The 27,063-nt window shown below is 46.1% G+C and overlaps 1 protein-coding gene and 1 long non-coding RNA gene across 3 annotated transcripts in view; one reads left to right on the top strand and one right to left on the bottom strand.

Annotated features, from left to right (window-relative positions):
- The window catches only part of LOC119378497 (calbindin-32), a 194,508-nt gene extending 178,575 nt beyond the window's left edge, over nucleotides 1–15,933 (top strand). The window contains exons 5-12 of one of the 2 annotated variants that reach the window (XM_037647614.2): nucleotides 2,507–2,563; nucleotides 3,119–3,199; nucleotides 4,372–4,427; nucleotides 4,586–4,631; nucleotides 6,590–6,607; nucleotides 11,965–12,021; nucleotides 12,578–12,649; nucleotides 13,541–15,933. In XM_037647614.2, coding sequence (XP_037503542.1) covers nucleotides 2,507–2,563; nucleotides 3,119–3,199; nucleotides 4,372–4,427; nucleotides 4,586–4,631; nucleotides 6,590–6,607; nucleotides 11,965–12,021; nucleotides 12,578–12,649; nucleotides 13,541–13,687 — 534 coding nt within the window. In that variant the 3' untranslated portion in view covers nucleotides 13,688–15,933. The remainder of the gene's footprint in view (nucleotides 1–2,506; nucleotides 2,564–3,118; nucleotides 3,200–4,371; nucleotides 4,428–4,585; nucleotides 4,632–6,589; nucleotides 6,608–11,964; nucleotides 12,022–12,577; nucleotides 12,650–13,540) is intronic. The other variant, XM_037647620.2, reaches the window with a different exon arrangement.
- LOC119378516 (uncharacterized) overlaps nucleotides 1–20,181 on the bottom strand; it is a 40,521-nt gene extending 20,340 nt beyond the window's left edge. The window contains exons 1-2 of the long non-coding RNA XR_005181011.2: nucleotides 20,111–20,181; nucleotides 11,532–11,622 (exon numbers count right to left, since the gene is read on the bottom strand). This is a non-coding gene — a long non-coding RNA (uncharacterized LOC119378516). The remainder of the gene's footprint in view (nucleotides 1–11,531; nucleotides 11,623–20,110) is intronic.
- Nucleotides 20,182–27,063: the final 6,882 nt, after the last annotated feature.

Below are 27,063 nucleotides of genomic sequence, written 5' to 3'. Positions count from 1 at the left end.
GGAGCCTCTTCAGCAGGTGCTTTACGGCTCGCCAACAAAAATGATGAGCGTAATTTAGGCGTTTTTGAATCGCACCTAATGTGTTCTAGCATAGACAGTCATAATATCTTCCCGCCCGGTGAATCGCCGTCTTTTCACAAATTTCACAAACTTCGTGCAACTTCACCTCTCTGCTTTTTACTTGAAGCGTATACTCGGCGAGCGACCGTCACCTCCAGCGATGAGACGCAGGTGGGACGCGCTACGCTTATGGGGACATTTCACGTCAGCTATTAAGTGCACCAGGGTCAATGAAGTGCACGCAACACGGATCGTCTCACTTCGCATAAGCGCTCCACCTCTTCCTCTTATACGTCCTCTCTTATACGAATGTCCTCTTATACGAACACGAGCGCGAATCTTAAGGTGCACCGCCACGTATACAGTAGGGACATGCTAAGAATCATTATCTTGCGACTCGTAACATTTAGTCATTTACTCGCGCAGACAAGACGAGCACCTCGGCACGCGCCGCATAGCACGCCGCATGGCACAGCGGTCCGTATAAGCACCCTGAATCAGTTTCGAGCCATGCGCCGCGGGATGAAACTCCCGCGACAATGACGTCGTTCACGACTCCGGAAGCAGCGCTCGCCGCTCGGGTGCGTAGCACTGCCTTTGCCAAGAATCAACGTCGACTGAATATACAGGAAAGAGAAGGAGAACAAAGTAAACGGAGCGCTCCATCTCAAGACGAACGGCAGATGTCAACGGCACACAGGCGCTTCAAAAGTGTTGGAACAAGTCGGCAGCAGCGGAAATGATTCGGGCTTTTGTACGCGCACTCTACATTCGACAAAGTTCCTTTTTTTTCTGTCATCCCTCTTTATTCCTTACCCCATCAGCGCCGCGTGCTACTTGCACCGAGGTTCCTCGGCCTTAATTTATTTCACTGCCAATTGGCAGCTAGTGCGCAGCGGCCCGTTTTCTTTTGTAGTGCCGTGCCACGAGCTTTCTGGCAAAATAGGAACTGCAAGAAAAATTTATCGGTACGGAAAAGAGGAAACGAAGAATCTGGAAAAAGTAAGCTGGCTAAGTGTGTTCGACAGCCGTTCTTGCCTATATTTTTCCGAAGCAAACATCGCAAGCGGCGGAATCTCCCCGTCCCGGCTCTCGCCAGAACTGCGTCGACCGCCGGTTCAGCGACGTTATGCGAGCATGAAGTCGATCGACGCATCAAATGAAAATCTCGTTACGGTGTTCGTCTTTTTTTCCCTCTCGTTTGTGCCGAACAAATAAAAGGAACAAGAGGCCAAAGACGCAAAGCATCAAAACGCGCTAGAGGAACACGGCCCGCTTTAGAGCTCCCTGTATCGCCATAATGTTTGTCATATTGCGCATTATAACTGTAACTGGGCCGAGTCAACATACGTCCTTCGACTGCTGCCTTTCTGCCATCTCTCCTCCTTGCTCTCTCTTTCATCTTCTTCGTTACACTTTTTTTTTTCTTTCTTTCAAGCGCCCTGTAATCTCCGCAGATGGAAGAGACGTTTTGATCCCTTGCAAAAGTACACAAGGCGCCCCCTCAACTTTCCGATCTGAAACTCGAGAACGCTCGTTCGATGTATATAGATTTAAAGAGCTGGAGGGGGGCTACAGTTAAACATTGCAGTACGGCTAAAGCAATAAGAATTCACGACCTATAAAGGTCGAGGAATTTCTGTCCCGTGCACGCATAAAAGCGTGCCGTTTTTTACTTACGTGGGAAACAAAACCTGGCGCTTAAGGGAATGCAAGTCAAACAGCAACATCAAATTGTAAGATCTGTTACGCGCTAGCAGTAGAGCGAAACTGATATTGTATACGAAAAGCATCGCGCCATGCCCTATAGTTTTCGTACGCCGGCGTTCTCGCAACTGGCGTTCCCGATTAGGTAAAAAGCTAGTGCACTATGCGTGCCGAAGCTCTAGCTAAAGGACCACGGCTTCTGAAGGAGGGAGAGAAAGCTATTGGTGCTATAGATATTTCTATTCGAAACTATTTGTTGCAGCTCACTGTTTTACACGGAACACACCTACACACATGCACGCACGCCCACACATCCTTCTCTCTTTCTTTTTTTTAGCAGTGACGCTCGAAAGCTTACCACACGCAGACTGATGATGCGTGTGTCGACAGAGCGTAGATCTATAGCGATGAGTTAATTAACATCAAGAACGAAAGACAATGCTGCTTTTTTTTCTTTCTTGCAACTTCTGCTGCTTCGTATTCAAAAGACACACGTACATCTTTCGATAGATCTTCAAGCAGGTTCTTCAAAAAGTTGGATTCATTATAGACGCTTTAACTGAGTGCCGCATTGACGGCCACTCTGAAGAGTGATCACTTTTACAGTTCGCTAAATAAAATGTATTTGTCATGTAGTTATGGAAGTGAAGCCTCATCTAGAAATGCCTTCAAGCAAGTGTCTATACCGAGGACAACACGTTGCACAGTGTAATTTTTTTCCCCATCTCTCTTTTTCTAGATATGGCGTGAATACGATACCGACGGCAGTGGATACATCGAAGCAGACGAGTTGAAAGTGAGCATCTTTGTTGCTTTCTTCCTCTTTCCGTTTGTTTATGCTTACGATGTCTGGATAAGCTCTGCGCGTGTTATGTTGGATAAACGATAACAGAACCGAGGCAGAAGTAATAGTGAGTAGTCAAGCGTAACTGAGTAAGCAAACGATACACGGAATCAAGCTTCGTGTAATAAACCAAACCACAGCCACAGGATGCTAACGTGTGTGCGTTTTCATCCAGCGGCCAATGCCACAGACCTCCGTGCTTTCACTAAGAAACATTTTGTGCGTGAGTGTGCTCCTGATTCGTGCATGCCTGGGCGTTTTAGAGAACACAATCTATCGTTCCTTGAAGCAATTATCTCATGAAAGTATACAAGAGATATACGAGGCTGTATAAACTCTGCATCACAACCGAAGAGACGGGAACTCAGCGCATTGATGTGCACATGTTTATATTTTTTTCTTTTTATTCAGGCTGATGGGGGGTCCAGGCTGAAGCTTCTGCCTCGTCATCTACTTGACGGGTGCAAATAAAGTCACTTCTCGCTCTCTCTCTCTCTCTCTCTTCAGAACTTCCTGAAGGATTTGCTCCGAGAGGCCAAAAAAGACAGCATCGAAGAAGACAAGCTGATCGAGTACACAGACACCCTGGTGAGTGAGCACGCGCCGCCCAAATTCATCGGACGATTGGACGTGCGCGCCTACTTTCGAAATCTGGGACATCGGAGGAGTTTAGAGGAGAGCGCGGAGCTGAAGGGCCCAGCCATAAATCTCTCTCGGACAATACTCTGCCGCCTCTGTCCTTCAGAGAGCTGCGCAATGAGCTCGTCGCTGTCCCCGGTTGGACGTCCCTAATCAGAGGCTTCGCCGGGAGAGATTCCTTGTTTTGCGAAAACAGGGTGGCTAGCGGCCCTGTCTTCTTCTGGCCGAGGCCATTAAAGCAGGACCAAAAGAGGGGGTGGTGATAAGAGGGGCCAAGAGGACGTGCAGCGCATGCCACTGGTGGCGAGAGAGCGCTTCAAATCCTGTTAGGGCCGGCAAGTGGGCTGCCCGATTCCGCTGTCAGTTGTCGCCGCGCTTTGTTTGCGGCGCACGTACGCGCCGAGCCGCGAACAATGAGAGCCCCGTCATCCGTCAGAGAGAGAAGAGCTTGCGCGCGCGCGCTGACATTCCTGCGAGATGAACGAGAACCCCTGTAATGCCGGCCGATACATGATCGCCGAGCAGCGCGTATCGCGACCCCGGCCGGAATTTGAGAAGGGCGAGCAAAGTGCGAGGAATGCCGCCCAAATTACCCCCGAGCGGAAAGCGCACGGCCTGTGGGCTGGACCACCCGCTCGAGTCGATTGTTATCTGCGGTGGATGGCACTGACAATGGTCCGCCGTCCGGCGCGAGGATAAGCGCACTCGAAAAAAGAAAAAGGTATCGGTGGCCTCCAGAACGGCAACAAACAAGAGCCGGCCGCTCTCGTCCGCCGAAACCCGGGAGCGAGAAAGGAACGCGCGCGCTCCGGACGTTTCGGAATGCCGACTGGCTGAATGGAGGCGAAAGACGCGGGCGTAAAAAGCAAGCTCCATTCAGCGGGCCACTTCTTGGAACAGTTTTGATCGCTGAGAAAGGCGGCCGCTGTCGTTGACTCACCTCGGCCTTTCGAGCTCTCTCTCTCTCTCTCAAGACGATGAGTGCCGCGGGGAGTCACGTCCCTTCTCGAGGCGGTCGCTCTTTGAAGTCGGCCACCCCGCGCGGCTCACAGCTACCTGTGTCACGGCATGGGCAGCGTTAGCTCACCGGTTGCTCTCTTTTCTTCACTTTCTCTTTGCAGCTACAAATATTTGACAGCAATAAAGACGGCAAGCTACAGCTCAGTGAGATGGCCAAGTAAGTTGTCGGTCGTTGTATTTGCCACTGGCTGTCTAAGTTCTAAGCAAAATTGAAGAAAAAGACAAACTGAAAAACCACGCATGAATACAAAACAGTTGTTTGTTGCGATCGTACTGGCGAATTCCCACCTGTTTCGTTTTTTTTTCCTCTCCCAGGCTTCTTCCAGTAAAAGAAAACTTTCTCTGTCGTTCGGCCTTTAAGGTAAGACAACTGCGTCCAACGTCTCTCACATGTGTGTGAATATGACACGAGGCGTAAGCTTATAAGTAAAAGGAACATTTTTACTGAAGGTGACCAAACAGACTCGGCAACTGCGCAATATGAGATCGGCAAGAGCAGGCCAACGAGAGCCTCACGGCACCTAATTTTCAAACAAGAAAGGATTAACATTCAGAGGCACATTCAGCGTTACATTCGAGACAAACCTTATTTGAAATGCAGCTGAAATAATTTGATGAACAAAAATTCTGTCATTCACAGTTAAGGCACAATTGGGTATTAAGCACGTGTAATCGTGTATGCGTCGGCTCCAACTTCTAACGTGGTTCTCGACTCCGTTTGATCTTTAATTGTCGAACTCATTACTTAAGTGTACGGAAAATACACTTTTAGTCACTGAAATAACATCATTCTTTATTTTACTGCATAGAATGTGTGTACTCAATACTTTGTATCAAGCTTTGTACTCAAATACAAGATATACTATGCTACTATGCGATGACGTTGTGTTTAAATTCGAGCCTGTAACCTGCAGGGGTGCTCAATACCAGATTGTTCCTTAAATGTGAAGGGCATTTCTTTTGTTCCTGAAATCATTGCACAGTCACAGAGCGAAGTGATAATTTGGCATCATTTGTGTGGTATATATGTGCATCAACTCTCCATTTACCATTCAGCTGATCATTCCTTTCTTTTTTGCCACCAAGGAGGGCGCACTACACACACTGCTGCTGACCCCAGCGGTTTGTGGAGTACGCAGATAGCACTTGAGGAAGACCTAGACGTTCTAAGTACAGCCTTTGCCCAATTTAGCGACGCCAGTCGGCTCGTGTCTGACACTGTGACCGGGACTCGGAAGGAGGCCGCTAAAGAACTTCCAAGGCTCGGCAGCTTCAATCATGTGTTCAGAGTAACGGCCTTCTTCATTACATTCACACCTGTCCGCCGTGGGTGGCTTTCAGGGTACTTTTCTTGTTTTATTTTCTTAGAGACTCGCCTCATTTCCTCAAAAAAATAAACTGGTACATGGGCACCATTACGGGACCCGGTCACAGATTTTGTCGCTGCTGTCGCATTGGTTTCGAAACATTCCACAAATGGCGTACGTATGTTTTATTATTAGGTTTTCTTTTTCCTTTCTTTTTCTTATTAGGTTACCTTTCCTTGACAGGGTTGTCTTTTCCTTTTTTTTCACAGACATGCAGAAATGATTACCAAGCACCAAGCACGAGTATGCCGATTTAACTGTTAATCACGCCTACCGTACCACGGTAGGCGTTAAATTATTATGGTTATAGGACATTATTGTGGTTAAGGCTAGAGTGGAAACACAAGCGTAAAAACATTGTAAAGCGAAGTAGGGAGCAACTCAAGAAGGTGATTAACCACGCTCATAGGTCGAGACCGTTTACAAAACACTTGATTCAGAAAGGGTCTTGGCTAATTTTTTTTTTCGCAACTCATCCCGATCATACGCAAAATTTTGAAAGTAAGTGCTTACGTTTATTTCTGCTCATAACCTGCCGCACCGATTGGTGCGAGAGCTGGAGACAGCCAAACTTGTAGCGTCAAGAGTGGTTGATTCCGCAACCCCGCCGTTGCATCCCGCTCATATTCTCGTGATATATATACTTCTCTCCTTTGTGGGCTCAGTATTATTACAGTGAAATTATAACGATGGTTTTTCCTAAGCCTATAGAAAATGCAGACTGCCACACGCTCACCAAGGCTCACCCATCCACGAGGCAATGTTTGCTCACCTTCATCCTTGTCAACGGCAACTGCCTGGCCAGCGGGGCCACTCTTAAATCAACGGGGCCGCTCGCGGCCCCCGAGAGTTCGATAGCAGCCTACTTCTTTTGTTTTTCTTGCCCGACAGGGCGTTCGATCTCCTCTGCCACGCTTTCTGACCCGCCCTATACATTTGTTGCCCTGCACAGCTAACTGATGCGACAGCGGTACGTACCACCACGGGAGTGCCGTGGGCATGCCTGATATGAGTGTGATCTCCGTAGCGCCAACACATAGTGGACTGTCCTCGTCTGTACGTGCTGCAGCTGCCCGACAGCACCGCGTGCCTCACCGCCGCCTGCCGTAGAGTAGAGCGCGCCTGCTCTCGCGCCGCCCAGTTCGCTTGCCAGCTCTCAGTCGCGACCACACACGGCGTCCGTCCACTCAGCGAGGCCGACGCCGCCTGTACCGTGGCCTTAACGGGTACCGCTTAGCTGGATCCCACACTTCGTGTTGCGAAGGTGCTGGTTTTGCGCGATCGAAGCAATTCTCTCGCAGTGCATCCGCACGGTACTCTGAGTATAATGCAGATCGAAGCCTCACATCACGCGGATGATCTTCTGGAGTTACACATACACCTATCACTAAAAGTAGTTGAATCCTCGCGTATGCCACGACTATATTGTAGCAAATAAGTATAACAGTCTTGTACACACCTATATACATATGTGGGCATGTGCACTTATTCGAAATAAAAGCCAAGTTCGATGCCAGCAATACATTCAATATAATACCTTCTTTTCTAAAGCAACGGCAATCATTTACCCCGCGAAGGAGGCTGGCTGCAAATAGTCGACCTCGTCTTTGCTGCCCGACTAAATTAACTCCGAAGCACTCAAAAGGCGCTGTCAAGTCGTGCTGGACTTTGGGCTGCGAACAAGAAAAAAAGTAATAATAAACACGGCCTGTGTGAGTATCTCGCTCCCGCTTGTGATGAAGAAAGCTAAGTTCGGCCGCCAAATCAATTATTGGTTTAGGCCCGTTGCATTTCTATATCAGCGCTCCTGCCAGGACATTGTTCAAATCAGACCGCTAGGCAACACTTACTCGACCGCTTTTGGGCTTGCGCATCAGTTGACATGACGTCACTTGATTAGAATTCGCCAAAAAAAAAGAGTACCGATTGGCGGCGTTCCGCTTTGAATCCGGCCCACGCACGCGACGTCACGGTTCAAAACACGCAGGCCTGGCGCAATATAGAAGATGTTGCGTCAGTATTGGATTGCTACACCATATGTGCGAGAAGGGCTTTCGACCCTTTGGTGCCTTTGGCGCGTCAGAGACCGTCTTCATTCCGCGTGGTCGAGGAGGTTCCGGTGAATGAAAAACAAAAGCAACTTCATATTTTTCTGTTTGCTCTGGCGCACAGAACTGGCGTATATGAAAAGTGAGCTTTACGTGACGCCCGAGAGATATGCGTCATCACCTTGGATTTACTTAATGTTCACGCTGTTCGCCTTTCGTAGACAAACGTTAAGAGAGCGAAATATAGGATGGAATCGCCAGCGACATTCGAGAATAAGGTATCTAATGCAGTAAGTACCTCGTGGACTTATATTGTCCATACGTTGGTAAAAATAAGAATAGATAGCTTTAAGCCAATCATATAAGGAAATGTCACCGATATCGTTTGTACGTTATGCGCGCCGAAGCGTTGTAGCATAAAAAAGAACTTTAGGCGACCTTAAAGTTCCATTTAAGTGTCTTTATTGGCGCTAGCCCCTAGCGTTTGGTGAGCTTTGGTTCACTTGGTTAGACTTTAGGTTAACTTTTGGTGGTCGACTTGCGTAGCTTCAGTGTACACACACACACGCGACACACTGACCGGCTTGTTTACCGTCGTTCACCCCAGTGAGTCAACTGACAAATGAAAGAAGACTGTTCCTTAGTGGGTATGTGCCATCAAGATGGCACATACCCACAAGAAAACAGTCTGCTATTTTAATGAAATTAAGCAATTAATTTTAATTATCCTGACAATTGATTGGCCCTTATCCTTACTAAAGTTGTGATCCGATATCACCTGTATCCATGCAACTTTTAACTATTGCCTCCTTTTTGTATTAGTTTTCATTTCTTATTTGGGTTTCACAACATTCTATTCAACGCTCATCTTCCAGTTGGCTGGGGCCGAATTCCGGTGTGCTCCTTGAGAAACATGTCGTAGTGTCGCTAGATCCTAGCGCCATAAAAAATATAGCAGCACAGTAAGAGGACAGTGTGCTTGCATTGTTCACCAGTCTTGCGCCTGTTCCCGCATCTCGCACAGGCATGAGTTAATGCGTGACTACATTGCGATGGCAGCGTCGATCGACTTGGCCTGAGTGTAGTTGGTTGTTCCCTATGACAGCACCAGGCGCACCGAAGCGCAGCTATTTGTTGGCATCGTATATACCCTCGCAAGGTTACGATGAAAGAGAGAACACAATTTACTGTTAAGATAATGAATGCACTTTCACCGCAGCTTTCTTTTCTTTTTTTTTTCCTAAGCGCTGTATGTTCAAAATGCAGTGCATGGTTTAAATGCGTAATACAGTGTGATCACGGAGTAAATGGTTCGCTGCCGAATACAGGCATGCAACGCGAGTCGCAGCTGACCACACACAATAATCAAAACTTCTTTCTCTTGAAGTAGAAAAACCGAGTTTTCTTATGAATCCAATGCTGAGCGAATGTAGGCTGCAGGCTGCGCGAGGATTTGCCGACCGACCCTGAAACCAACAAGATCGATAAGTATCTCAACGAAATGAGTTCATCAATCTGTTTTCAACATGGCTGTGAGTGCGCGGACTTGTAATCCGAGAACTCCCCATTGTTATATACGAATACACGTTTATGAACTGCCACCTGCCTTCGTGTTCGGAACGAAAAACGTGCACAGCACGCTACATCAGACGGCGTCGCACTTTAAAGCGCTCTCTTTCTCCACTTCGGTAACTCTCCAAACTTATAGGCCCGTTCGCCCGCAGTGATTTCCGAGCGGCAGGGCACCATGCACTTGCTGCACCAAAAGCGCACCGATGCACCGTTTCGTGTGTTGTACGTGTGCTGTTTTGTCCTGTGGCGCAAACCTTAATCGTGCACCGTAACTCGAGAGCTGTTGCAAGTCGCTTCTTTGAGTCTGCACAAATGCGAGCACGAATACAAAATACGCTAGCCGGAATATTATTTTTCTCGCGCGGTAACATCGGCATTACGCAATCAAAAACTGTCCAGAGCAGCCCCTCAACATCGACAAAGATATGGGCCAGTGTAGTACACTCCTGTACACTTGAAAGAACAGTGCGCCACCATCGTGTCAGACAAGAAAATTATTACAACGTTAAATCAAGAGCAAGACGCATCGAGAACTTGTCCTTCCAAAAGGCGATTATAGGTTTTGAATGGGTGAACTGACCTTGACGTGACATGTTTTCACAAACCCTGACCTAATATTTTTTTTTTTTTAAAGAAGAAATATATAGCATACTGTGTATGCGTTTCCTTCACGTAAAAACCGACATATCCATTAAGGTATCCAAATATTTCCGGTTTCACACGATGACGTCTCGACGGCGCGGTGATTTGAGCAAGAAAAAATTTTATCGCAAATGTGACGCTCACTTCAACGCTGATAATCGTACGTTTCCCACCGAATAAAAGCACACCTATAGTTTCAACGGGAAGTATAATATAATATTCTGACCTGATCTATGGCGTTTACCCTGTGTCCCGATAACGGCGCTTTCCGGTAGAGGCAAATATTAGCGTTTTGAAGTGCTCTAAAAGAGCTCTCAGTGAGACTATTTTAGAGCAGTTCCGAGCAGTGAGTTATTTCGAAGTTGAAAAACTGCAGTGGGGGTCGGCGATAGTTACACGTGCGAAGGACACTCTGTGGAGACGTGTTCTGTATTCGAGCGCACTGTTTAATTGCTTAAAAGGTTCCCGCGCTTAGGAGTCCCGCAAACAGACGAGTGGCGCTGGGTTGCACACGGCTGTTCCGCCAAGCACAGTAGAATGTCAGCGTAGCCGTCGTCCTGATTGCACCGCCGCTCTAGAGACCGCACGCTTTGCATGTGCCGCGCTCACGCTTCGAAGAGCTGTGTACGAGTGACGCCTTTTACGAGGCAGTAATCACGGTGCGCGACCGTATAGATGTAAGCGTCCACCGGTGGCACCGTCTCGCCAAATGCGAAGCAAAAAAAAATCGCATCTGGCCTCGAAAGCTGCGTAGCAGATCACAAGACGTTGAACTTGTTCGCGAAAGCTTTAGCCGCCTCTTTGCAGTCGCAGATTTCAATGGAATCACTTAGCACGCGCTGCTTTGACTCGAGGGAGAGCCAATCTCCTCAGCAAACATCCGGCCATCGCGTCACCGCGACTGGCTGTCTGGCGCAATGTGGCGCGATGCAAGTGATATTGCGCCAGCGAGCGCACCGGCGCCGCGGAACGCAGCTGCGCAGAAGAGCCCGTTGGCCGAGGCCGTCTCAGTTTCGAACAGCGCTGCTCGAAAATTGCATGGAATGTGTATGGTATATTGTTTTGCTTTGTTTATTCATCTGAGCCACCAAAAAAAGAAACGCATAACAATCAGACAGGCCTCGCTTCGGTTATGATTTTTCGGTCAAATTGCTAGGCGTTTCATCTGACACTGTGCGGTGGAAAGAAGTACGAAGGAAAGTATGCAAACTTTGTTTACTCCTTTTTTATCTAACTTTGTCCCTTGTTTTCACAATTGGCGACGTTTATTTGTGCTACAATATTTTCTTATTATTTGTACTATATAACACGCGAAAAGGACCATCTGACACCATTGTAGGGGACTAAATTTTTTTTATTTCGATAAAAAGTTGCTCTTCGTGAAAATTTGCGTGCTATTTTCTCTTTTTTTTAAACTACACCATTAACTCGTTTTACTGAGATCCCTTCGTTTTTGACCGGTATTTCAACCAAAGATTAGGTTGCCTTTCCAACAGAGAAGTTTCTTCGCGCACTGTGAAATTTTTTTGTAACACATTCCAATCGCCTGTTTCGCAAATCTCGTCAGTGCGTAAATTTCGTGCTGTAGCATTACGCGGAAGATAACTTCACAAGTAGTCACGTTAAACCCACCTGTTGGTTCTTCCGCTAGGCCTGTCGTGGTCGATGTCAAGCGTCACGAGTACACAGTTCGTCGACTCACGCACATGCGGCTTCTGCAAAGCTTTCGCAAAATTGCACCCTAGAATTAGAAAATGGTTATTGATAAATATGTATAAATATGAATTCAGTGTGGACATCTGAAACCGACAGCATAAGTGGCCTAACCATATAGTTACAGTGGTATTAAAGTCGCTCTTACCCACCTATCTGCACCTGCAGGAACGAGAAGCTCACCTAATTAAAAAAAAAACTTCTCAATTACCACCGCGGCTTATGTAAGCTGTGTTTAACATTTTGAAGAAGATTTCGTACCGCCATTAAAGAGTAGTGTTAGGGAATTTCTGTGAAGCGCGGCCTGCGTATACACAAGCAAAACGGTGACGCTCTCCCTGTCTTTCCACAGGGCGCAAGTAAGTTAACAAGGGAGGACATAGAGCGAGTTTTCGCCCTCTACGATCGGGTAAGTGCAACATAATGTGGTAAGTGTTTGTCTTAATACAAGCTATAGTTCTTTGACGCGTTCATCGCACATTTCAGAAAGAATATCGCGCGAGGCGGGCAACCGGTGCAGTTCAACTGAACTCGTTTTCAGCCAGGCGTTAGCGGCCATTTGATGAAACAGTTCACCAAAAGTAGGAAGTTTGTGCGAGGTTCATTCCAGCACTATACGGCATAACAAAATGTGACCGCTTATTGGGGATTCTAAGGGATGCACGGGTAGTGTCATGGAGTGCGAGCGGCCTCTGTCCTTCCACCTCGTAAGTGACGCTTTGACTGCCCTACATACGGACTGGACGGCGTTTACAGTGACGCGTATACCAGAACGGGTGGGTACCATCACAGCATCGACAGCCGCTATATATACACGTAGAGTAGCGTTGTTATCGCAGCGCTATATATGTCGCTGCGATAACAACGCTACAGTATACTGTATACTGCGATGGTCGCAGGTATATACAGGCTCTTGCCTGGCGAGGGAATCTCCTCTCACCTGATCAACTCTGAAATTTGTGCAGGACAAGAACGGCACGATTGAAAATGAAGAACTCAAGGGATTTCTTAAGGACCTCCTGGAACTCGTCAAAAAAGTAAGTCGTTTGATTCGTGCGCCCATGTGACCGCCGGGTGTCGAAGTATATTTAGGGGAAAAAAAATTAGAAAGTTCATCTTGGAACTGTAGTGAGATCGTGATTATGTAACTGCTTAAGCTTATGTGCGTGAAAGGTAAGGTTACTGCTGTATTGATTTTTATAGCGGCAGCACATTTATTTGGCTTTAAAAAATTACTAGTTGTGTTGTGCGCTATATGAAGGCCGGTAGAAACACCTTTTTCTCAACTATTTTTAATCTTTTGTAATACCTTCACGGTTGTCTGGATGTTTATGGGCAATATGTTTTTCTCTCCAGGAAACACTTTTGGTCGACAGATACGTTAAATTCATTTACCTACAATCATTTACCCACAATGATTGTAGAAATAGATTAAACACAAATTTCTGTGCTGCTGTATTCTTCGCGGAGATGTAGTTGGCGGTGACCTGTCTTCACCTAGAGGCGCGGCAGAGCTCAGGGGTTAAAAAAAAAGAAACAATCACCTCCACCACAGACGCTTCATGGAAGTAGGTGAAACACTATTTTCAACGTGCATTTATTTGTAATCTAGGCTAAAAACTGGTCATGATGGAGGCAGGTGAGTATGAAGGTAAAAGGCCCGTCATCGTGTCCAGTCCAGTTGCCGTTGTCATTATGCAGGCATGCATGTAATCGCATGGATTGTAATATAACATATACACCAGTCTTCGTATACCGCTGAAGGGAGAACATGCGGTCTGAAAGAGTTTTATGCAGGGAACCGATTACTAATTAAGCGTGAGAATCGCAATACCAAAGGCCGCTCCAGCTACACAGTCTTTTTTTCTTTTCTTGTTTTCCTCAAGCAAGATTACTCTACGTGCGCCGCTGTCCCTCTCTGTGCGCAGGACTACGACGCGCAAGACCTGGAGGAGTTCCAGGAGGCCATACTGCGCGGCTGCGACTTCAACAAGGACGGCAAGATCAGCAAGAAAGAGCTGACCATGGTGCTTCTGGCACTGGCCAAGCACTCGGCCGACGAGGACGGCAAATAGGCGGCGCCGCTTCCGCCGCGGCAAAGTCGCCCCCGTTTCCACTTTGCATCTATAATACTTTACAACCAACTCTACCATAGTTCTCTCTCTCGACCGCTATTTTCCTTCTCATCTTCACTACTCGACCCGAACCTTTCCATCTATTTGCCTCAAGCGGTGCGCACCGGCAGACAAGCTCGCGAACGACCCTGCTCGAGAGGGGCGCGCAGGCAGCGGACGCCGCCTCGCGCTCCTTGGATTAGAGAGTGAGGAACGCGGCCTGAACACTCGGCGCTCAAGGTGTGAGCGCGCCGACAGGTCGGAACCGGGCTGATCACGCGTAGCACGCACGAAGAGCGAACCTCGCGGCATCGATGCTTCGCGGTTGAGAGAAAGAGGGAGGCTACCCCCTCCGAAGACACAGGACGCCCCCGCCGCCGTTCTGGCAAAGCCAAGCTCCACTTCCTCGCGCTCCTATTAAGGCGCTAGCGTTAGACGGGCCCCCCGAAAGAAAGAAAAATAAACCCTGCGTAATGCTAACTACTACTACTACTACTACTACTGCCCGAGTTGAAAGCGTAAGCACGTCCCTTGCCACACAACACCTCGAATAACGCCCGAGTAACCTGGTCCTCCAGTCAGTTCATGTCGCTACTTATAATCAGTAGGTATAGTCTAATCTCTGAAACATGCACCCACCCATTATCATGAATTCGAGCGCATGGCTTTTTGTTCTCAGTGCTGGGTGTTTCGCAGCTAATTGCCCGAGAGAAACGCAATACGTCAACCGGCCCTTCGGAGAATAGGCGTTCGTAAGCGAATATGTGTCAACGCTATGTGTAACCAATTAGGGGGGGGGGGGGGAGAAGACTTCTTGAACATCGTGACCAGAGCAGCAGGCTCGCCGAAAACAAGTACTTCGAGCAAGAACCTTTTTTTTCGTTCTTTCTTTTTAAGTACACTGTATCGAGTGCTAAAACAAAAAATTCTGTGACTTCGCAAATAAAGGCGTGTTTGGTTGCTTCAGGCTGCAAGAATGCTAGACCCGAGCACACACGCACCTTGCCACTTTCATCCGTCACACGCGTCTTCCGTGCGTCTTGATCTGATCAGTCGAGCCAGGCTAGCCCCGAAGGTGATATCGCTGACGGCTGCTACTTACAAAATTTATTCTTCTGATCGTCTCCTTGTCTACTGACTCTTTGCTCTACAGGTTTATTATCGACCAGGGGGTATACATTACAGTATTACATTTTAACAACCTTCAGAAGATATGTACGATCAATACTGTGGCACCTGAAGTAATAAAGCTTTACTCGTCCGGCATCATGCAGCCGCTAAGAACATCCAGCAAGAATGCAAGTGAGCGATTTGTGAGTCACATTAGCGGAGAGCATGCAACTTTTTTTTTTTACACCACTCAGAGCTGTTAAAAACTTAGAGAATGTGCGAGTTTCATTTAAGGCTATGGAGTCAGCTTGAATGTAAAGTTATATAGCGCACGGGCATGCGTCGCATACAATAATTCAACGCTGAAGAAGCCCCGTGTTTAAATAACGGAAGCATTGAGCTTATTGCTAAAAAGGACGCAAGCTAAGTTGGACCACGGTATATATGCGTTGATTTTTTTTTTTCCGCACAAGTAAACGAGAACTTCCCTCCTTTAGATAATGCAGGCTATAAATATTGCTGCACTCAAGATACGACGTCACATTATACGACAACTTCAATTCGTTCTTTCGGCCGATATACCGTTCGTTCGAATTTGCGCTCAGGAAGGTTCCATGCCCGCAGCACTTGAATGGTGCCAGCAACTCGCGATATAATTATCAAACCATTCGGTAGACGTAATGCACGTGCGTGGCACTCTCTCATATCATTTTGCTCCCTGCATTGGAAGTTGCGCGCACGAGTTCTTTTTTTTTTATTTCCCCTCCGTGAATTTTTTGTGCGTAAGCTTAATTTAATGATGATGCAGTTTTGTTGTCAAGCGCTGCGTCATGCGCATACCGTTAAAGATGGTTTTCCTTGCGAACTTCAATGTCATCTGTGCTTACCACGAAATGTTTCCTTTTGTCTGACGTGTGTCGCTGTTCAGTATACCTTTCGGTGTATACAAAGTTACCGCTTTAGCTACAAGAAAAATGTAGCTGCCACGCTGTTTAAATATCAAACGTTGTTGACCTTGAGATGTGTTTAACCAGATGTATACGCTCCTTTTCGAAAGACACCAAACTGACCATAATAAAGATGAACTTATGCCCGTTTGTGCTGTCCGTTGGTTTCACCCTGAAGTGTGGATCGAATGCAGCGGCTTTTCTGCTGCCCGTCCATATAGAACGCTTCTATGTGTGTATGCGACCAAAGCCGGCAGGATCGAAGAGGGGGCGCACCCACGACATACGAATGACATCGCGCAAAAGGTAAGATATTACAACCACACCAGCCGCTAACATTGCCCTACAGGAAATGACGCTTGAAGCAAGTGCGACGCTCGCAACTGCTCAACTAACTCGCCGCCCGAAAGGAAAGTACAGCTTGTCCACGATAAGTAGGGCTGCGCGTTTTCGGTTTTATCCGAAAAAATCCGATAAACATTCGCCGGTAAAATTTTTGACAATTCGGATTTATCCGATAAACTCCGATTTCAAGGGCCAATATGACCTGGTTCCGTTCTTTATCGAAAGGGCAAGTTCTAAGCGCTCATTGATACATCATCTGGTTTGACCGATTTAACGTTTACCGCGCGTAACTATATTAGGCGACGTAACTGTACTGTGCTCCGACTCAGTTTCCTACATACAGAAGCTTCACTAGGGCTTTCAACTCTCCATCCCCGAATTCAAGGTGCTTCACTTCAAAGATCCATGCTACCTACTCAACAACGCTCTGGAGGATGGAATCAGGGCGAGCTCATATAACGTAGTTCACGATTTCGTTGTGCACTTTCCTGCCCCGTTGAAGTCATCGCGGGACCTGCGCCGTAAGTTTGGTCTTGTGTGCTTGCCCATGGGCATGTCAATGAGGTCGCTGAAAACCGTATGCCCGTCGAGGTGGTTTTCTTTTTATGAAGCTCTGGAAGATATTTTGGACTACCGGTGCCCATTTTCGCCCATTTTGTCTTTCTTGAGAAGAGACGAAGCCAAGGGAACGAAGTTTGAGAAGTGCAAGTCTTATTTCATCGCCTGAAGCTGTGCACGACTTGCTCGTTAAGATGAGGTTTCTGAAGACCAATTCGTATGCCGTGCTGTCAATCATTAAGGAACTTGAGGCCGAGAGTACCCTGGTACACCAAGTTTATCCCATACTAGGAGTTCGATTGCACGCACTCATCAGTCAATGGCGTGATCCAACTGAGATCTTCGCATCAGATGTCACAAGTCTGTTGGACCTCCTTGACGAGACTGACCGCTTAACGACTGTCGCAGACTTTCACAGATACTACGCTGCTGTCGCCGAAAAGTGGAGACAGACATCTGAGAGGAACCTGTGTGCTCAACTCCAGTTGATCGGAGACGGTTCGTTTTCGAAAGAATCGTTTAGTACTGTGTTCAAATTGTGAATCCAAATGTCAAGCATGGGCTTCCCTGCGTGTTCCAAACCTATGCGCCTATTTTTTTTTAATTAGTGCTTCTTGAAACTGATGACATGAGCCAGCTTCTGAGTGATATTGCGAACTGTCAGTGCTATGAAATATTTAACATTGTTGAACCCCTGTCGTTTTGGAGACTTCACAATGTCCAGTGGCCAGTGCTTTCTCGCTGCGCGCTGCGTCTTCTGGCGCTTCCTGTTTCTAGCGCTAACGTTGAAAGGGCGTTGAAAGCGCGCTTCGATCACTGACAGCAAACTCGCAAACTGTGCTTGCGTGTTTTACAATAAGCTTTAAGCATAAGGTGTTATACGCACCAATACAGGTGTTTTGTGTTCAAGTATTTCGCTTGTGCGTATATGTTTTTGTGCATCAAAACCTTCTAGAAAAAAAAATGTGCTTCGTGTGTTTTGATGTTTTAGTATTCATATATGAATTGATCTAAGATTTTAGGGTTTCGAGAATAACGCAAAACTCCGAACTTTGGAGAATTGGGGATTTACGAGAAATAGACTCCGATAAACGCCGAATCTCCGCCAAAAATATAAACTCCGATAAACACCCGTCGATTTTCAAGAAAAAAAAGCACCGAAAACACGGAGCCCTAACGATAAGACACCACTGCGCTGTTCTCCATGCGAACCACTTGACCGATGGAGTTTAACGCCCCAAACTCGACACGATGCGCTGTAAGAGACATCGTAGATGATAGTTGCGGATTAATTTTGACCACGTGGAGTTCTCTCACGCGGGCCGAATGCCCCATAAATGATCGCCTTTTTCTTCTTTATTCATTTCGCCGCTATCAAAATGCAGTGACCGAGGCCAAGGACACGAACCCACGAACTTGCGTTCAGCTGCAGAATGCCATAGCCACTGCTACGAGCACGCAAAGCCTGCCGAACCGACTATTATTTAGAACTGGTATACCATTACTCTCGTGAGCGGCGTGACTGACGAAAACCCCTCTTTTGTCGCTAATGCAGAGAGCAATAATAAGTTCGTCAACATGCCGCGATTCTGGGAGCTAGAGAGACATCTGAGAGACTTATGCCACTTTTTCCATCTTATTTTAAATGTCCTTTAGCGCGTAGCACAATTCTACTTCATGCGCCAAAGTGCTCTCAAAAGCGATGACAAAACGTGAAAGCGAGACTGCGCGAGGAGGCAGAAAGAAACAGACACTGCGCTGTACGTGTCTTTCTACGTCTTCTTGCAGTCGCGCTTACGCATTCTATCATGGATTCTAAACAACCAGCCCGCCAACGTGTTTTAGCCAAGTTCATCTCAGAAGCTCACATTATTTTCACGAGAAATAAAAATGAATATTTGACTAATTAAGTAAGTTTTACTAATTGACTTTTATACTAACGACTTTACGGCACATACTGCAATTAGCATGAGAAATGTATAGCCGGTGAGTCCTGAATTAGTATCCATTTGGAGCAAAGTCTGAAGACGACGCTGCAGCTTCGAGATAGACGTCTCTGAAGTTTGAGAAGAAATGTGCTGGTGTTCCAGTTACTTTTTTGCTCGAATCCATAAAAAGGTGCTTTATTAAGCAGGTAATTGGAATAGTGCATAATTACGGCAACTTCGACAGCACTTATCTCAAAACTGGTGCTAGGTTCAAAAGTTTCAAAATTCGTTCCAAATGGATGCGTCTTGTGGAATTACCGGCTTCATTTCGTACATTGCAATATACATAATGCAATAGTTAGTTAACAAGCTGATTAGCAACATTTTATTAACTATTCAATTCTGCATTTTTTTAATTTACAGTGCAAGTATTGTACGCCTCTTCAGTTAATCTAGTTTTAGTGAGTAAATGTATTTTATGTGTTTTATGTGCTTTATGAAATTCTGTCAACGATGAAATAAAGTGCCTTGTATATAATTTTAGCGGGCCCAGAAGTACGTTTTGACGTGCTTTGACCTAATTAGAATTAAAAAATTCGGCAGAACCCACGCCTTGTGCGAATCGGTTTCATGCGAAGCAGTCTGAGAGTAGTTCTATGCAGCATTTTTTGGCTTTGATCCAAGCGTTACGAGGTGGATCGACGTGTTTCTGTAAGTGCAGTAGTTGATTGCACATTGTTGGCTTACCAGACACGTCAACACTTGCGTTTAAAGGGTAACTTATGGCACCTTATGGTTTGACGTAAAGTCAGCACTCATCTTAGAGTACATACGTCAGTATTATCGAAAAGAGGTCCACTTTACGGTGCGTTGATGTGAATATCATACGTAACTTTTGTTGCGCATTCCTTCGGGGTCGTGCAACGCTTGAATATAGCTTGCTGAATCATAGGAATACAATTGTAGTGTTTATTAGACTGCGATAAAGGCGGAACCAACACTGGAACCACATACTTTAACCTGGCAAGACGCCTGTATCGTATACGAGTACATAAGTAGTGCTTATTGTTTTTTTATAATATTAGATAGCCAGCACCACAACCACAGATGACGTTGCACCAGCAATATGCCTGCATAAGGTCTTTCTTCAAAGCAGTTTCTAGACCTGGTGTGGCTCTGTGGTAGAATACTTGACTGCCACGCAGATTGCCTGGGTTCGATTCATGCTGGGATCCTAATTTTTATTTTTTGCATTGATCGGGTCAACGCTCCCGATGTCGGTTTTTCTTAATGATCTCGCATTAAATTACCAATGTCTGTTCTCGCCATTCCTGAGTAGATATAAACTGTTAATGGCGCATACCCGTACACCACGGCCCGTGGTAAACGGGTATGTGCCACATGTGTCTGGTGGAAAGGGTTTGACGACGTCCGCGACAAGCTTTTCATGTTATTCATGTCAAGACCAGACAGTCATATCCGTCAAATCATCTTACCCTCCCATGCCAATTTTGGTCTACACCAAGTTAAGGAGGCGATCACGAGAGCACCCAGGCGTAGGCGGCTAGAGAGAGAGAGAGAGAAATAACATTTATTTACACATCCGGCGTGTGGGAAGTCCCCGGCCTCGCAGGGCGCGGATGTTCCCTATCTATCAAGTATCTACGTATAAATCTATCTATCTATCTATCTATCTAGGCGGCTAGATAGATGGATATAGATAGATATATACGTAGATAGAAACTCTCAAAGTGCCTTGAGTTCGCTAAAAATGCTTCGCATTTAATAGCTTGAGCGCGGTTTGTGCCATGCACGAAGTGCATCGAAGCATGCGTAGTATTACGGTATGTTGAACTTCGCATAAGTAAATCACAGACCGAGGGAAACTTTCGAATATATGGATAAACGAATGCACCTTTGGTCAGCCTCCGACTATATATGATTGTGAGAGTGAAAATTTCCCCAACACTTCCTCGCCAACTTGAGACGCTGTACCATCGTCTTCGACTGAATGTGGCATACACGAACAGTTATTTGTACCGCATAGGGCACACCACTAGTCCCTGCTGTGATAACTGTGGCAGCATAGAGACTGTGGAGCACATATTACTGGAATGTTCCGCGTACCGCGATGAGAGACAGTTGCTTGAGCGACAAATGGACATGATCTGTCACGATCAGTTGACATTACACAACTTATTAGGCCCAGTGCCCGGCCCTTCAAAGCAGCGACGGGTTTTACAGGCACTGTTTAATTACCTATCAAAAATTGGCCTAGTCGAAAAGCTTTAATGGTTGGCTATTTCACATAGCAAAGCCTTATCTTACCTGACACCCTCCTTGTAAATATTTCTATCAGGTTCACTTGCTCATTTCATTTTTTTTATTTCTTTCTATTATTATTTCCTCCCCTCTCTTCTTTAATCTGTCAATCTCATTCCCCATTCCTACACAGAGTAGCATGCCAGCGGTATAGTGACGCCGGCAAAAATCTCTGTATTTCTAATAAAGAGCATCTCTCTCTCTCTCTCTCTTTCAATTAACACGCAACCTACGTAAAAGCTTACGCTCCCTCGATTATGCACAAAGTGTGATCACTTAACTGAGATTAAAGAGATTACATTATAAAATGGCTGAATCGGCAACCACGTGAAAACGAAAAAGCCACAATGTAAATGCTGACAATTACTAAGCGCAGTCATGTCTTATCGTTGTGCTAAGCCAGTGAGCACTCCTCCAAGTCTTACAAAGTCGCGGGGCTGCTTCCTATGAGCATCGGCTCCATCGTCGCCTAGTCGCAACTTAGTAAAGTAATTTGATTGAGTCCCTTTGAGAGCAGAGCTTTAGCGAGAACACCGGCGTGCGCTCACTCCGCATTTTTTTACGTCATATTTCGCACTACAACTTTAAAACGTGAAAAAAAAAAAATGTTTAAAGATAAAGATGCAACAGACTGAAGTCTACAGCCTTTTCTTTTCTTTTATGCGAAGTACAATCAGACAAGGGAACTTACAAAGTTACCAGTGTAATGATGTATACGCGTCATTACACCGGTAAAGATTTTAGCGCAGGTTAGGTTTACGATAGATAAAATATCCTAGTCTAAGAAAAACGACTTCTGAGCGTTTGTCACGTCCTCGCATCTCTGTTAAGCTTCTCCATTGATCACAGCCTCGGATCTCGAAGCCTGTTTGTTTAATAGATCGGCCCATATCAGCTGGGACACCCTGTATATGCGAGAAGCCAGAACCACGCGGTATGACCGCAAAAGCCAGCGTTGGTTACCAACAATCCATAAGGCGTTCCATAAGTGACGGCTGATTGGCATGTATATAAACCCGTCGCCAGGCTTCAGATATGCCCGCTTAGCTTCGACGCGCCCTAAAAGATGACCAAGCCCACACATACGTGCGTAGTTTCCGTGAACTTGTAAAGGGTGCTTTCCCACAACAGAACTTCTTAAGAGGAGAAGCCCACTTCAGTAACTTGTTTGGTTTTTGCGCAATGAGTTCTGTAGAAGTTGGCGGCGCCGCGCGGTTGTGTTCGCGGCCGCAAGTTATAGCACAACGATTACCAGAGGCTTCGGAAGTGTTCTTCAACTGCAGAAGCGAGGGTAAGGGGAGAGAGGGAGTGCTAAAAAAGTCACAGTTTCGCCGCAACGGCGAAGCAATGATTGCGATAGCAATAAATTGTAATGTAACGCGAAGAACGGAAAGCAGCTCGAAATTGCCAGCGCATCGCTCGAGCCCAAAGGACGCACGAAAAGAACGCACACAGGACGAGCGCGAACTAATGCGTCACAGCTCGACACTTGAAGCGCACTGCTCAAACATAAAGCAGGACGCACGAAACAAACGAACAGGTAACACAAGACGAGCGCGAACTAATTGTCACAGTTGTTACTTATTTCTGTTTGAACAGCGCGCTCCTTTCGCAAACGCGGCCGCTGCAGCGAGCGAAGCAAAGCACCCCACCGGCCGCCCCTTCTTTCCTTGAGATAAGCGCACGAAAGCGACGACGCCCTGTAGAGCGAACAGCAACGGCGTTCGCAGGGGCGGGGCGACGATCTTTAAAGCGCGCAACACGCGCGCACGTCGCGCCATCTATGTAGCCACTAAGAAAGCATGCTGAATTACATGGTGTATATAAATAGCTCGCCGTTAGCAGGCTGAGAGACGGTGCTGTTGTGGCCTAAGGTCTAACGCGGCGGGCTGCAGAGCGAGAGGTCGTCCGTTCGATTCCGCGCGTCGGAAAGAATTTATTTTTTTGTGGCCTTTCTGTATATATACATACCTATACATATACGGTGAATGACGGCGACGGGGACGGACATTTTCCAGCCGAGACTGTCCATATAATTGCTATCGCAATAAAACGTTTTCGGACGTGCGAGTTCGCATCGCAAACGGCAAGGGAGTGAAACAACACGATAGCAACAACGGTTCAGCAGCAAATAAAACGCGGCCTGACTGTAGAATGCGATTCGAGCGATCTTGAACAATCATTTAGGAACGAGACATGGCAACGCGATTTTTAGGATTATAGAAGTAGTGTTATTGACAATAAGGCATAGATGGGTGTTCACGGCCGACAAGCGGCAAGCGTCTAGGTAAGGAGGTAATACGCAAGGTTACAGCGCCAGTCGCCATTGATATTGGGTCTGTCCTGCATAGTCCCATCTCCCTCCTTTTTAGAAAAGGAAAAATGAATGAATGAATGATAACGGAAGCTGGAAGTTGGAAAATGAGTAGAGCAAACAGCCTGCAGAAAGTCGAATATCGTTGCAGTTCTGAACTTTCAGCATATCAAAGGTAGAATTGGCAGAGAAGTGCTCGGAAAGTGTTCATGCAGTGGACGGTCCTCAGTGCACAATGTGCGTGCGTGAGATAGAGTGGGTCTGAAGGCAAGAATCCAAAACCGACATTAGTTCACAAAGAATGCTAAGCACATTCACTTTTTTTTTTTAGCTTGTGATTAGTCTAAAGGCTGCAAGGTATGTGACTGTGCATGAGTGCCTAGAGGGGTTTTGACGCTGCTGAAGCCAACTGTACGTTTTGCTTCAATGAGAACAGCTGTCTTGCTTTCTTTGTTGTTTTCAAGCTTACGTTTATGGTGCAAACTTCATCAAGTGATGATGCACATTACACGCAAAATCGCTCCTCAAATTGAAAACAGCAAATGAGGCACATTGAAGGATTAGCTGCAAGGAAGTGTGCGCAACAGATGCGTATTCGTATGACTGGTAGCTAAAGTTATAGTGTTTAACATGTCAAAACTGCACAGTAGGTTTCAAAGGACAACATATGTAAGGGATTACGTTTAAGTTATTCCCTCTTTCCATCTTGCTTTCTTTATTCTTTTCCTGCCCCTGCCCCATGTAGGGTAGCAAACTGGGTACAACCTGGTTAACCTTTCCTTTGTCCTTCTCTCTTTTACCCTCAATCAAAAGTACTGCAACGTGTTTTATTCCTTTGTTGTACAAGCAGGATGATTACTTTCCAAGTACAATTAATTGGTACTCTCACTTTAAGAAATAACAATATGCAAAAATTACTGTCACAGCAATTCAGATACACGCCGGGCTACCTGTGCAGAAAATTCCAGCTAACTTTAAACTTTTTTGTTTGTCAAAGAGCATCTGCTCCAGCAGAACAGCAAATGGGTGAGGCACTCACAATGACAACACACTGTTTGCAAACAGGGGCCGTTTATAGGAACATGCTATGTGTCTGGGGCAAAGCTGTAGATCTTGAGGGCAATATGTTGTGAGTTCACCACAACAAGTACTTTTCATTAGCGGACAATCTGCCTTAAGTGCCAAATGCAAAATATTGTCATGTGCATTTCAATGTGTGCCATCGACCACCTATTAACCCATCCACACAAACGTGGGAACAGTGCTGCCACATTAAGCTCAATCTCATGGCCAATCTGCACATATTATAAATCTCAACGCCTTGCACTGGCTTATGTGTTTATGGTTGTCTGTTGGCTTCATATGTTTGACTAATAACCGGAACCTTCAATTCGACGTCTCAAGATGTGTGTCTGTGTGTGAGCATGTGTGCGCATGCACGTGTGTGTGTGTACAGACACAAACATACCCACAGATAGTGCTTAAAGAATTAGTGAGTGGCCACAGAGGAGTACCAGGCACCTAATTACTAAAATTTATGCAGGTACTTGCCCCACCCTCACCTGAAAATCAACACTCACTGTACAAGTGCATACACATGCATGCGCATATAGTACATACATTCATTGATCCATGCATGCAGCAAGCATAACTATGTATGTACAGCCTTGATACATTGAAACACGACGCCAATTTTTTAGTATAATGACTGCTATAAGCAATTGCTCGAGATAACCATGCCATGTTGATACAAATCTAGCCGCTACAGGTAACGTTGGCTCTGATGTAACTGTTCGAGTCAAAATCATGCAAATATAACACAAAGTGAAGATGCTGGAAACATTGTTATGTGCATTATTTAGCTCTAAATTTTCGCATTTCAATCCATGAGCACAGTATATGCAAGTAGCCAGCCTACATATGCCTGGGAGCACCCCCTTGAGCTAAAGGGGACTTTGAGCACATAAAGTATTGGCAAAGCTTCAAAAATAGTGAATGGCAGCCACAAACAATGGCCTCTCACATTACTACCCTTTCCTACAACGGTGAATTTTCACCACTGACACAAGCAGTGGTGCAGAAAATGACTGCCACCTTTCCTGTCGCCACCACAGTGGGAAAAGGTGGCAGCAGCAGGAAAGAAAGGCCACCAAAGTGCCCCAGTATTTCTCTTTTAGGCGAAATATCCAAGAAAGCATGTACAGTAAGCCAAAGAAAGCTGTTTCCTTTAAATAAATTACTTGTTAGCAGAAAAGACACACATGTACAATCCTACTTTCTCTTTTAAATCTCCTCTAGTGAAGCTGTGGCACTGCCTCAACTGTGCGACTTCACAGGTTCTCTGCACAGAATAGTTAACACCAGTTTTGAAAGACAATGATGAAAGGTAAAAATGCATAATAAAAAGCACTGCTATAATGTTTGCCTATGCCAGTTTGCTGGAAAAATAAGGAGCAGCTGCATCTTTCTTATATTTAACACATCCAATATTTTTTTGTTATTTTCATATGAACAGCAGCTGCAGTTTTTTAAAAGCAAAGAGCTAGTTTTAGCCAATGATGGCGACAGTGTATCACATTACAGGTGGCTGCTCCAGGTATCTGAGTAGTGCCACCATTTACAGTGAAACCTCGGTGATACGATCACAGCTCATACAAATTTCGGGGTGATACAAATTTTTCGTTGGTCCCGGCCAGGGCGCATTGGCCTGCAATGTAATGGAATACGGTTGTTGCGAACCGATTTTCACCCACCAACGTTTGATACAAACGTACGCTACCACCCAGGTACGAAGAAGTGCTGTCCGCGCTGTCGCGGAAGACGCACCAAGCACGTGCGAGCGCGGGAACGCAAGTGTGGGCATGCGCGCCGCACTGCCGAATCGTCAGAATCACGGTGTAAGAAGCACACTTTTCTTACAGTCAGAATAAACCTTCAGAGACGCGTCACGACCTCCGAGATTGTGTGCGCGAATCTTTGAGGCTCTTATGTGCCTCCATGTGCCTTCACGTTTAGATTACAGAGGACATTAGCGCCATACTTTTTTTTTCTAACGCGTCGACGCGGGTTGCTCTCTTTGTACTTTGTTTACACGTGCCTTCCTCGTGCATCAGACATCTTATGAAAGATGGACGAGGACCGAAAGAAGGCGAGGACGGTTTTCGTGAAGGAGTCAGGCCTCACATTGTCAACATGCGCGAGCGTTGAGGTTGCACTTGTGCGGGCACGGCATTAACTCTCCAAAAAACATCCCCAACATCTCCCCGATAACAAAATCATAATACAGGGCCGTGATTCTGTAATTTTGTGGCCTTGATCCATCGCATCAAAGCGCTTCTTTTGTTACTTTCGCTGAAGTACTCCGTTGTCATGCAAAAAAGCGTACTAAAATTTGGAAGGGGCTACTGCTGTCGCGGGTCACAATGCACCTTGTTCATTAATTAAATATGCGCGTACGGGCCATATATTTACATGTGCTGGTATGATTGCCGACATCTAAAAACTTAACTGACAATCATTCCGGGTTCTTCCTGACGTTGCTGCGGCCCTGAAAAACAATAAATGAAAATGTACGCCAGCTTTCTTTTGTCGCATGCTAATTTTCCATGCTTTCTGATGATACGAATTTCGGATGATACGAATATTTTTGGTGGTCCCGCGAGATTCGTATCACCGAGGTTTCACTGTATTAGGAACATTTACTTTGCTTTCTCAGTCACACACTGTGCGTTCAGGAAAAGTAACCCACTTGCTTTTTAGAGGTACAATGTAGCAATTGGGCTTTCTTTATTATCACTTTTGTTTCACATTAAC

Source organism: Rhipicephalus sanguineus, chromosome 1, assembly GCF_013339695.2.
Source record: "Rhipicephalus sanguineus isolate Rsan-2018 chromosome 1, BIME_Rsan_1.4, whole genome shotgun sequence".
NCBI lineage: Eukaryota > Metazoa > Arthropoda > Arachnida > Ixodida > Ixodidae > Rhipicephalus > Rhipicephalus sanguineus.
This window is presented reverse-complemented; position numbering and strand designations above follow the sequence as displayed.